The 12,318-nt window shown below is 44.8% G+C and overlaps 1 protein-coding gene across 2 annotated transcripts in view; it reads left to right on the top strand.

The window, feature by feature from the left end:
- prickle2b (prickle homolog 2b) overlaps positions 1–10,074 on the top strand; it is a 94,780-nt gene extending 84,706 nt beyond the window's left edge. For both annotated transcript variants that reach the window (XM_030420878.1, XM_030420879.1), the window contains 6 exons: positions 2,164–2,277; positions 3,442–3,579; positions 5,461–5,664; positions 6,228–6,414; positions 7,463–8,347; positions 8,492–10,074. In XM_030420878.1, the coding sequence (XP_030276738.1) occupies positions 2,164–2,277; positions 3,442–3,579; positions 5,461–5,664; positions 6,228–6,414; positions 7,463–8,347; positions 8,492–9,444 (2,481 nt within the window). In that variant the 3' untranslated portion in view covers positions 9,445–10,074. The remainder of the gene's footprint in view (positions 1–2,163; positions 2,278–3,441; positions 3,580–5,460; positions 5,665–6,227; positions 6,415–7,462; positions 8,348–8,491) is intronic.
- Positions 10,075–12,318: the final 2,244 nt, after the last annotated feature.

Raw genomic sequence — 12,318 nt, 5'->3', positions numbered from 1 at the left:
CGTGCTTAATTAGACTGCCCGGGTCTTTTAACATTAAACCGCATTCAATTTGCTGCCACAAGTGTGCTGACTGCAGTGTTGTCGAGCTGTGGCCGCTCGAACGCAGCAGCGAAGACGTGAGAGTAGCAGGACACAAAGTGAAAAGACGGCCATTAAATTTGCTCACTTAGCTATGAAAACACCATCTTTCCCACCATGTTTGGCCCGTTACTACCAGTGTTTTCTCAACAATATAATATCTCAGTCCACTAACCGCTGTAAAGTGGCTCGTTGAGAGAATGTCAGGAGTGGTGCCTGGTGGTGTCTTTTCCTCTGGCTGTCTGGCCATTAACGGCAATAGAAACCAGCTGTATGAAGCGATCACTCTTGTCACTCAGCTGCACTGTCCTACCATTTGCTTCAGCTTTTAAAAACACTCCTTTCAGTACAGTTCGAATTTGTCTGCCCTGTCTTTAGTTTCATCTGCTTTCGATTACAGTTATTATCACAAGCTGCTCCTCCTGGCTCTCACTGCGTCCATTACGTGCGCGTAAGCGTGTGCGTCTGCATGTGTGTGTATCTGTCTTTAGATCTTTTCCTGGGGGCAATGTGCCTTTCACCTCCAGATTGTAGCCCTGTTGTTGTTGGAAGCGTGTTTCGTAATTTATCATTAGCAGTGTGTGCGTGCGCGCGTGCGTGTGCCTGCATCTGGAAGTGTGGGCACAGGCGCTGCTGTGAGATTTATCAGTGCTTGACCACAGTGGGTCTTTCATGGACTATCCTGAGATACCCCCCCCCCCCCCCCGGTGTCCTGAGCCGCGCTCCTGGACACAGATCCGGTGTCCCTCGCCAAAGCCGGTGGAAGCCAACAAAAGCAAAGCAAAGGATTTAGGTTACACTTACAACAAGAGGCTCCTGCTATAAATTTCTCCCAACAACAAACATGCTTGTTTGAAGCTTTGAGGAAACGGTCCTGATACCAAATGTGACTTCTTAAAGCAGCACCATTTTAATTTTGGTCACAACATACCGATGCGTGCCTGCGTTTTTCACTGACTGTCTCTGTTGTGTTATTGCCAAGGACAAAGCTGATGGCTTCTAGTCAGTAGATCCATTTAGTAGACAGATAGGTCATTAAGATTGGCCTGACCTAGTCAGCAGGTATCGATCATGTTGCCTTTCTTTACACTCCAAGTCTTCACTACGTGTTCGCCTGTATTGTTTTTGTTTTTTTTCAGCTTAGACTCTTTTTTTCATCCGTCTAACATATTCATTACTTCTTCTCTCTTTATAGAGCCTTTGTCCTCAAATCTCTCTTTAAGCCCTATGGCTTTCATGGTTTGCACCCCCTCCAGTCACACTTATACGCTACTCCCCAACCTCTATTATACCCCGGCCCCCTGTTACAGTCTAATAAAAAAAAAAAAAGGAAAAAAGAGTGCAATAAATAACACAGAGATGACACTCATTGTCTGCAGAGGTAATGTAAGGAATGTCCACGGAATTTGGAAAAGCCAGATTAGCATGAATCCTGCTGTCGCGCACACTCGTATGCATGTGTAAGTGTTCACTTGTTTTTCGTGTGTGTGTGCATGCGTGGGTGTGCGTGAGTGTGTGTGTGTGTGTGTGAGTGTGTGTGTGTGTGTGTGTGTGTGTGTGTGCGCGTGTGAGTGTGTGGGCATTTGACAGATCAGTAATACATTCCTGTGTCAGTGAGCAAAGATGGAGAGGCGAGGTTCCATTAACTCTCTGCTGGTGGGCCATAAATCAAAGTGATTTTAAGTGTGTGTGTGAGTGTAAATGTAGACCCTGTTCACTTAGTCCTTTTTTTGGTGTTGAGACGATTAATTGACAGTGTTTTAATACTTATTTAATCGCCTTGGGTAATCAAGGTTTCATCTTTTTTGGATTGAGGATTTGTAGCAGTCTCTTCTCACATTGTTAACCGTGTCCATCTCAGTGTTTTGACATTTGTGCAGACAAAATAAGCAGTTGGAAGGTTGTAAGCGTATCAAAGCTCATGATGGATTTTTATTTTGAAACATTTCACGGACATAACCATCATTTAATCAGCTTAACTGATTGTAAAACAATGTAAAGATGTATTTTTTTGGGTTTGTCGACCTCTTCACACGTTGTAGGTGTGGTGTTGTTATTCATCACTCTCCTCCTCTCCCTGGTCAGGTTCATCAGTACTACAGCTCCCTGCCCGAGGACAAGGTGCCCTATGTGAACAGCCCAGGAGAGAAATACCGCATCAAACAGCTGCTCCATCAGCTCCCGCCCCATGACAATGAGGTGAGCGTCCAAACTGACCCCTTCCCCCACCGCCTCCATCCATCCATCCATCCATCTAGCTTTCCCTCCCTCACTCCCCTCCTTCAGGGCAATGCAGAGATAAAAGGAGGATAAGGGAGGAGACAGACACAGGAATTCTTTTTTTGGGGTCGCTCTTCTAAATGGGCAGAGATGAGATAGTGAGGTGTCGAGTGTATAGCTGCCTATTTACGCTTTTCGCACAAATACATCATCACCACAGTTAATCTGGATATATTAGTATGACTGTCAGGAACACGTGATGACATCACTAAGAATATCGGCACTGTTTGGCAGCCCCTCACTAGCCTCATAATCCGACTGGGTTGCCGTCCTGTTTTAGTTCGCTGTTCAGTGTCATCATCATGACAGTCTTAGCAAATATCTGCCTGAGAGGTGGCTTATTTTGTCTGACTCGGCATTGTCACTCTGTCACAGAGGGGTTATTGTTTTTTACTAAGTTGACTCATGACAACTATGTGCCACTATTTTGCAGCAGTTTTATCTGCAACTGTTTTCCCTGAATGTCGCTAGCTAGCTAGCGATGTAGCAAGATGACGTCCACTTTCAGAATCCTGCCGATTAAGCTTTGATTAGTTGAATGTTTCTCCAGCTGGAGAGAAAGCCGCCAGTAAGCACAACACCAGACATATCTGAATAGATGTTAACAATGATCAGAGGTCTGTAACAAGGCTACTTTTGTTGCCGTAATTCATTGGTTTTATTTTGCAGAAGATTTGATTGATTGTTCCCTCTTTTACTCCTGATTCCCGTAGCACAGATCAAGCTGATCTCAGCTTCTTGGAACGGAAAACGATAGAAATATTGAAATGTCGACAAAAAAATTACTTTCAGCATGTTCATCCTCCTGTTAAGCCATTTGGGAAACCCCTTGGCAGAAATAACATCTTTATCATTTGTGACAGCGAGCGCATAAAGTCCTGATCAGAAAGTGCTAGCACAGTCGGACATTTTTACTGACTTTCATTTCCTTTCGTCGTGGCATCAGTTCCAAGGTTTGATGATGATATATTGATTTTAAGAAACGCAGGCAATCACCTTCAAATCTCTATATCTGTGTAACAGATCAAACTTTACAGGTGTATGTTGATGTGTGTATGTGTGTGTGTCTGTCTGTCTGTCTAGGTACGCTACTGCAACAGTCTGGATGACGAGGAGAAGCGGGAACTGAAACTCTTCAGTAACCAAAGGAAACGGGAGAACCTGGGCCGCGGGAACGTCCGGCCATTCCCCGTGACGATGACTGGGGCGATCTGCGAACAGGTAGCTGACAGGATATGCAGAAAAAAAGAACATGCTTTTTTGTCTCGTTTCCTTGAGTTATGACAAGATCACAGATGATCTGAAAGAGGCCCATCGTTTCACTTCCAAATGCCATTTCGGCATCGCTTCCCGTGACAGGAGGGAATCAAGTGTGACGAGATCAAAGGTGCATCATGTGGCCGGTGGTATGAAAGCAGTGAGTCGTGTGACGGACATACCGAACAGCCTGCTGGCATTTCAGGTCTTTGTTATGATGTACGAGAGGAGCATGGTGTTGACATATAAAGGGCAGAGACACAAAACACGTCTACTTTTATGACAACCTTGTGACCTTGTACTTCTCACCCCAAAGCGTTGATCCGAAGAAGATCTTGAGCCGGCGGACATGTTTGTATGTTGTGTCTTATATTTCCCTTTTCAATAGCAGCTGTCGGACTCAACCAATCGCAGTATGTGTTTGTCTTCAAACATAGCCTTATATAATACCTCAGAGAGCTAACATGCAAAGCTGCTGTCCTGAAAGTATTTCAGTGTCCCATCAATATTTAATATATCGTCTACATGTGTTGTTATAGTGGCCTTATGGGACTACAGAGTGCACTGAAGTGTTCTTTAAACCACAAACTTTAACCACTAACTTCAGCATCCACAAGCCATTTGTTTCTGTGTGTACAACAAGCAAAATGGAGTTTCTCTCTGTTGTGTGTGTGCCCCAGGTGTACATCTGCTTTACAGCTCGTGTTTCTCATTGGCTCAGCAGAATCACACACAAACACACACACACATACGTGAGGGAGCAGATTGTTAGGAGAGTGTGTATTGATTGAATTCCCAACCCCCCCTTTTTGGCCTCTGTGCAGCAGTCGGCTTTGTGCCAGTTAGATAACCTGATTGTAACTCTCCCTCCATCGTCTCCATCTTCTCACCCCTCTAAATCTACTTTGCGTCCCTGACCTTTCCCCCCGTCTCCTTAGCGCTCCCTCTCGTTTATCTTTACGGTTTCTCTACCTTTACACCTCCACGCTGGCCTCTCTCTCCTTTTTATCATACCATAGATCACTTAAATTTTATATCCCCCCTTTGCCCCACCAGCATCCGACCACTTTCTCCCTGCACTACCTGGACAGACATGCAAAACACACCCTTGTGCTCTCAGTCTGGTCCAGTTTTCATGCAAAATTGTGTTAGTGTCAGAAATGCACCGATCTGATACACTGGATCAGTATCAGCACTGACCTGGTTAAAGATCCCAAGAAACTGACACTTGAGCTTCTTGGATAACTGTTGACACTTAATAATCTTCAATTATGAGCTGCTGCAGAACCAAGACCATTAATGGATCAATCAGTTGGTCATTTGAACCTTCCCAAGTTACTGTTTTTTTTGATTTGTTTCTGCAAGCTTCTGATTTGTGAGGATGTGCTGCTTTTATTTGACATGTCCTATTGTAAATATCATTGTGTGTGTGTGTGTGTGTGTGTGTATATGTATGTATATATATATATATATGTATATATATATACACATACATATATATATATATATATATATACACATACATATATATATATATACACATACATATATATATACACATACATATATATATATACATATATATACCCCATCTCCATGGGGATATATGGAGATGGGGTTTACCATACATGAAAGGTCCCCCACTTGCCTACTGGATGCCCAGGAGTGCAGATTTTAGGTTGGACTATAAAAAGAAGCATACAGCTGCTGCTGGGTTTTAACCACTACCCTGGGTTCAGGAATCTGGAGAGAAGTAGGATCTTATCAGTAGCATGTTACGATAGAATCGGCGTGGCTTCAACCTCTTCTCAAAAACATTCTTCTTCTTCCTCCTCCTCTTTTTAGTGCGGAGGCCAGATAAACGGCGGCGACATTGCTGTGTTCGCGTCACGGGCAGGTCACGGCGTGTGTTGGCATCCGGCCTGCTTTGTGTGCAGCATGTGCAACGAGCTCCTGGTGGACCTCATCTACTTCTACCAGGACGGGAAGATCTACTGCGGCCGGCACCACGCAGAGAGGCTGAAGCCTCGCTGCACCGCCTGTGATGAGGTAAATGCCCAGCACATGCCTGCACATGGATGATCATGTGTTAACAGACACACATGTCACCAACTTGAACATACTGTGCCTGTAATGTTAGACAGTGACAGTAGTGCTATTTATGAAGTAATTACCCACACAGAGTTTTCACATATGCATTCCTACATACGCAAACTGCTGTCACATGACGGTCACTGGCTTCCCAACACACAGGGGTTTTTTTTTCCAGTCTAATGGGGTCGGCTAACAATTTCCCTACCATTAGCACTGACTTACTCTCTCTGCAAATGGGTACAAGGACACTGTTAGTACTTTAAAAGCACCCCTGTGTTTTAACCGCAGCATAATTAAAAGTAAAAGCACCATCTAGATTTCACCAAGTCCCCAAACACATTAGCCTCCTACACAAGTCGGGGACTAAGAGGGTGATCTAAGTGGTGAAAGTGGTGCGTATGGGGGGGGGGGGGGGGGGGGGCCTTTGTATTGTCATTTAGCGCGCAGTAATAACCCAACTGAGGTTGTACCTCCGAGGACGTGTGATAAACGATACTCTTTCCTCTCTCCTTCCTTAGATCATCCTTGCGGATGAGTGCACCGAGGCAGAGGGCCGTCACTGGCACATGAAGCACTTCTGCTGTTTCGAGTGCGAGACTGTGCTTGGGGGCCAGCGCTACATCATGAAGGAGGGACGGCCCTACTGCTGCTCCTGCTTCGAGTCCCTCTACGCAGAGTACTGCGACTCCTGCGGGGAACATATTGGTATGCTTCCCCACCACCCTGCATCTATTAATGTTAATGCAAACAGCATTAATCAGCAGCACGTCATGCAAAGAAACCCTTAGAGAAAATATTAATAATGCAGGATACAATGAGGAAGTTTAATTTTTTTCAAGGAGGGTGAAAAGGTGACCTAATTTTTTTTTAAGCGAGGAACACAGAGGGATGAATGATGTCATCCATGGTCATGCATTCAAGGCAAGGGCACATAGCAGAGGGCCACAGAGGCCTCAGTTTATAGCGCACATAAACATGTGTAGTACATATCATGCACTTGAAACCAACCAGGGGCAAAGGGATGACTGTATCAAGTGTCTTTTCAACCCCAGGATCTGTTTTTATCACAGACTTGTCCATCAAGTGTCAGTAAAATACAAATTTAAACATCTCCCAACCTATAGCACTCCAACTGAGAGAAAAACTGGGGTAGTTTCCAGCGGGAAACCTTCATATTAGGGCCTTTTGGCCTCATGCCACCTCCTGTTAAAACTCTGCCTGTGTGTGTATGGATGTGTGTGTACCCCCCCTAACAGGACACCCAGGTGTGATTTTGGCACATACCTCTCAGCAAATTTGCTCTGTAATTATTTGTCAGACAGGATACAGAAAAATATTTGGCCCCAAAAAAACACAACTGATTATAAATTGAAACCACCAGAAAACATACTGGAACCAGATGGCAGCCATTAGCAAATAGCTGGTTTTCTTTCCCCCCGCTACAACTGCAAGCATACTCAAAATGCAATCTGTTTATACAATGCCGGGCAAGCTCTATAATGAGTTTTCCCCCAAGAGCAGTTAAGTTACAGCCCCCAGCTCCATTTTCTCACTCAACAAGCAACTATGTAATGTGCTTCTATTGTCACATAAAACAGCATTTTAAATAAAGACATTTAGATTTTAATTTAGAGGTCTTTGATGAAGACATGCTGCTTTGAAGTTTTAATTTTGCATTTGTACACAATCTGTCCCATGATCTGTCATTTTACATAAACCCTGTGGATTCATGTGGTGTTTATCTTTCTCGCAGGCATTGACCAAGGCCAGATGACATATGATGGGCAGCACTGGCACGCCACAGAGGGCTGTTTCTGTTGCGCCCGCTGCAAACGCTCTCTGTTGGGTCGGCCTTTCCTTCCCAAGCAGGGACAGATCTTCTGCTCCCGCTCCTGCAGTCTGGGGGAGGAGCCCAATGGCTCGGATTCCTCTGATTCTGCCTTCCAGAGTGCTCGCTCCACCAGAGAGTCCAGACGCAGCTCCAAGACAGGAAAGATTGGAGGAGGTGGGGGTGGAGGTCAGACTGAGAGATTTTCAGGGGAAGTGGACCCACTGTCTTTACAAATGGATCTTCTTAGTCTCTCCAGTCAAACGCCAAGTTTGACTCGCGATCCACCTGCCTGGCAGAACCAAGAGCAAGCAACAGACGACTATAATTATGAACCCCAATCAGACCCAACTGTCAACCATCCTACCCCTCTACAACTCCTCAGCCAGTGCAATGTCAGGACTGCCTATAATCCCACCTGCCCTGGCCAGAACAATCAACAGCAGGATCACAGGATCAAGGACAATGGAGGTTTGAAGAGACCACCCATCTCGGCCATGAAGGGCAAATCGTTCAATGAGACATGGTTCCAGCAGCCAGCTCCGGAGGAGTACTATCCTCCAAAACTGAGGACCCAAAAGAGCTTCACAGAGGTGTCCCATTGTTCTCAGCAACACAACGGCTTCTCCTCTGACAAGCGCTCGATCAGTTTGCATGGCTTTCAGAGGGACAGAGATGTGGGGCCTCCAGCAACCCAGGTGGCAAGAAGCAGAAACCCCATCAATGCACTTAACTTCACTGAGCAACTGACTCCTCTGGAGCAGACCCCGAGAGGATCCATGGAGTCACTGGCCCTGTCCAATGCTACAGGTGGGTACGGTAGCGGTCAATAGACCTCTGCTTGACCTTGTTGGTTATACTCATCACAACTTCTGTAACCTAAAATTCAATGTGATTGAAAATAAATGAATATAAGGTGTAGTTGAGACTAAATTTAGCTCTGTGTGCTTGCAGGTAACTCAGCAGATGGAGGAGGAAAGCGTCAGGAGCACCTTTCTCGTTTCTCCATGCCGGACCTGAGCAAAGACTCTGGAATGAATGTGTCTGAGAAAAGTAACATGGACACCCTCAACTCCTCATTGCAGTTTCGTAGCTCTGACTCCATTCACAGCCTCACTGCCGGTCAGCCCTACATGGAAATGGAGCCTCCCAGGTCCGCCCCATACAAGTTGCAGTACTGCGACCCCTCTGCCATGGGCGTGGGTATGGGTATGAATCATTTACCACCTGGCTTCACCTTCCAGGAGGAGGATAGGGTGAGTTTGGTGAGCAGCGCCAACGCTGCCCGCTTGCCACCCATCAGTGAGCGCAGGGTGGGAAGTGTCAGTGGTGGAGGTGGAAGGAGAGCAAGTGTCCGGATAGATGCTCCAGAGGACACTCCCCAGAGGCGCCGGCACCACCACCACCGCTCCCGGAGATCGCGTCGGTCTCGTTCAGAGAACGCTCTCAACTTGGTGGCAGAGCGCAGGACAAGACCACAAGAACGACCACAGCTGCTTGTCCGTGAGGATTACGACCGTTTCCCACCACCAAGGAGCGCCAGGGACCAGTATGGAATAGGAGGTGGAGGGGGAAGATACCAGCCCCAACCCTTCAGGCAGTGCCCCAGGACCACTTCAGATCTGACTCTACAGAATCCAGGGGCTGGCCGACGCACTGGCTTGAACCAGTACTCCTGGGATGATTATGATGACGACGACTGGTGCTCTACCTGCTCATCATCTTCCGAATCGGAGGATGAAGGGTACTTTCTGGGCGAGCCAATCCCTAGACCCATCCAGCTGCGCTACCTCAGCAACCAGGAGCTTGTCCATAAGTACAACAACGCAGGGATGGGCGGACCCAACCGCAGCGGGCAGTTACACACCCGCAAACGCAGAAAAAGCAAGAATTGCATCATCTCTTAACGTCCTGAGTCTTGGAACAGCCAACGATTCTTTGTCCAGCTTGTGTACACTAACACCCGCCATCTGGAACGAAAAATAAATAAAACTCACAGTCCATTTATTCAGTATTGTTGAGTGTTGAATATCAAGTGATTGAAAGTCAGTGATGAGTTACAGTCGGTAAACAGTGAAAAAGCAACAGTGTTTGCATGTTTGTTCATTTTAATGTTTCGGAATATCTCCTGAGTATTAAGGCTAACAGTTACATCAAGTCACAACGTTAACAAAAGCTGATGTGCAATTTTCTCATGACTTCATTCCCATGCAGCAAACAAGTGTGCAAGGTAGTCGGTTTGGTACAGTTTAGCTTTTTCATGCAATGTGATTTAGACATAGGATATACTGTACTATTGTATTCAGTTAATAGTATGTACATAGATAAATGAATTAATAATTTCACTTAAGTTAAGGAAGTGTGTGTAAATATGGTTGTAAATGAGGCCTCACATATTTTTATATTTTGTATGGATAGAATCATTTATGTATTAAATATCTATAATGTAGAGATAGAAAATGGCAAAAACAACATATGCATGTTTTATTTGGCTGACCTGATCCTGCATTTGGAATAAAGGAGTATTTCAGTGAGTATTTTGATTGACGGCTGGTGTTTCTCTCCGGAGAGTGGCAACATGTGTGCGCAAGTGTGGCGTGACTTCTTGCCTACCAGTCACCTTCTCCATCTGTTTAATGCATAAATGAATGACAATGTGGTGTAGAGGTTGATTAGAGAGTCACCCTCCACTGGATACAGGATAATGGGTGCCGTCACATTCAAACACACAGGGATTCATTGTTCTTGAAACAGATGCCACTGAAGTTCTGGTTTATTGCATCAGCCAAGTTGGAAACTGCTGACAAAGGTCTAGGGATTTAGTTATTGAAATCTGGTGATGCTTTGTGTAAGTATTTTTTTTACCCATGCTAACAGCGGGGCAATGTCATTTTTGGGTGCACCACTTTAGTCAGACTGAAAAATGTGGGCTCATGTTTCAAGGCGTGCGTGTCTCGATATAAACACACATTGTAAGAGATTGATGAGCGCAATATTCACTGTTTAGAACTGCAACAGAATGAAAGAAGAGGAATCAATGCAGTTTGGTTGGTAAAAATCTGTTCATTCACTTTGGATATCTAAAGTCAAGAAAACTGTCTATGTGGGCTTAGGTTTCAAAGAGAATAACATCAGAAGGATATAAACTGTAGGTGTTTTTTATTTCAACATATTGACCCGAGGAAACATAAATTGAATATTGAGCTAGAGAAAAAAACGTTCCTTAGAACGTAAAACCTCCTCCAATGTCTGATATATTATAGGATATCGAGCTGGCGGATCCACACCCAAAAATCTCAACAACCTTTTGATGGATTAGCCATGAAATTTGGCATGGTCATGTTTCACTGTGGGTGAATTTTAATAACTTTTTAATGTGGCATTATAATCAAGCCACATATTTAGTTTGTACAGTGTTTTGGATCATGACCAAATACAGTATATGCAAAACTAATCAGCTGCAGCTGTTCTTTTAAAGCTAACTGGCGAATGTTAGCATGCTAATAAGCTGAAATAAGATGTTAAACATGGTAAACAGTATATATAGGCCTACATGTTAGCATTGTCATTGTTAGCATGCCATGCTGCTAATATTTAGCTCTGCAGTTGCCAAATATGTAGCCTCAATTAGCTGCTAGCATGGCTTAAGCCTCTTAGTCAACAGAAACAAATTCAATCCTAAACAAATCGACCTCCACTGTTTGAATATTGGCATGCACAGACAGTATAGCAGGTTGTATCTGTAAGTGTTCAGCACTGTCATGCTGTAAATTGGATTGCCTCTGACGTCCATGTGGTCCAGGGATTACTGCCGCTAGCCCCCATAATCCACACACACACATATGTTTGGAACAAGGTGTGTGTATGCCAATCTCTTGATTAGAGGCGTTGAAGCACTAATGCTGTTTACATTATTGGCACATTAGAGTGTTTACTTCACCGAACCTCAGCTTCCAAGGCGTGTGCTCCAGTTTTCATGTTTACTCTGGGACGTAACTCACAGACGGGCTGGAAATGAATCCTCATTTAGTCAGCCATGATACAACAAAACCAGCTGCATAAACATGTGAGATACATTATGTCAGACTGCTGATGGCCTAGCTGGTCCGTAAATTTAGACTTTCCCCTGATTTTAGCAAGTCCTCAAACTATGACTGCCGACTGTTATTCACATCAGCTGCAAGTTTGGAGGAATATCACCGCAATCATTGTCTCCAAGTGTAATGAGACATGCAATAAATCGCACGCGAACGTCTGTCTTCAGTAATATGCACATTATAGTCCTTGACACATGAGCTTCCCTGACATCATCATTAACTTAGCTCATATTAGTTTGTTTCTTTATTAGTCCCTTGCCAGGTCTTCACCTAGGCATGGGGTGTCTCCATGTGTTTAATTAAAAGCAAATGGAGGCCATACAGTGAGTGGTGCCACAGATTGCAGCCATATGTTTCCCCGGCCGTGCCATATTCAAGGTAGCGGATGGTGGGGAGATAATCCTTGAGTTGTGTGAATGTTTCCAGGAGTGACAGTCGTGTTGTCGGCCAAGCTGTGGCTGCCAGTAAATTAGATCCACGAGTGGTCAGGTAAAGCTTTTTGTTACAGTGAGATAATGTCGGGAAGAGGAGGTTGTAGTGTTTTCTGATCATATGACCATCTACGATGAAGAAGCTGCTTTTCTGACCAATCTCAGTTTTATTAATGATTGACATGTTTTAAAGGAGAAACTGGTAAGACCTGACCAGAATTTTAGTTTAAAGGGGCACTGTGTAGTGTAGTGT

Source organism: Sparus aurata, chromosome 6, assembly GCF_900880675.1.
Source record: "Sparus aurata chromosome 6, fSpaAur1.1, whole genome shotgun sequence".
NCBI lineage: Eukaryota > Metazoa > Chordata > Actinopteri > Spariformes > Sparidae > Sparus > Sparus aurata.
The sequence above is the reverse complement of the archived record's forward strand: the minus strand, read 5'-3'. Positions and strand labels throughout refer to the sequence as shown.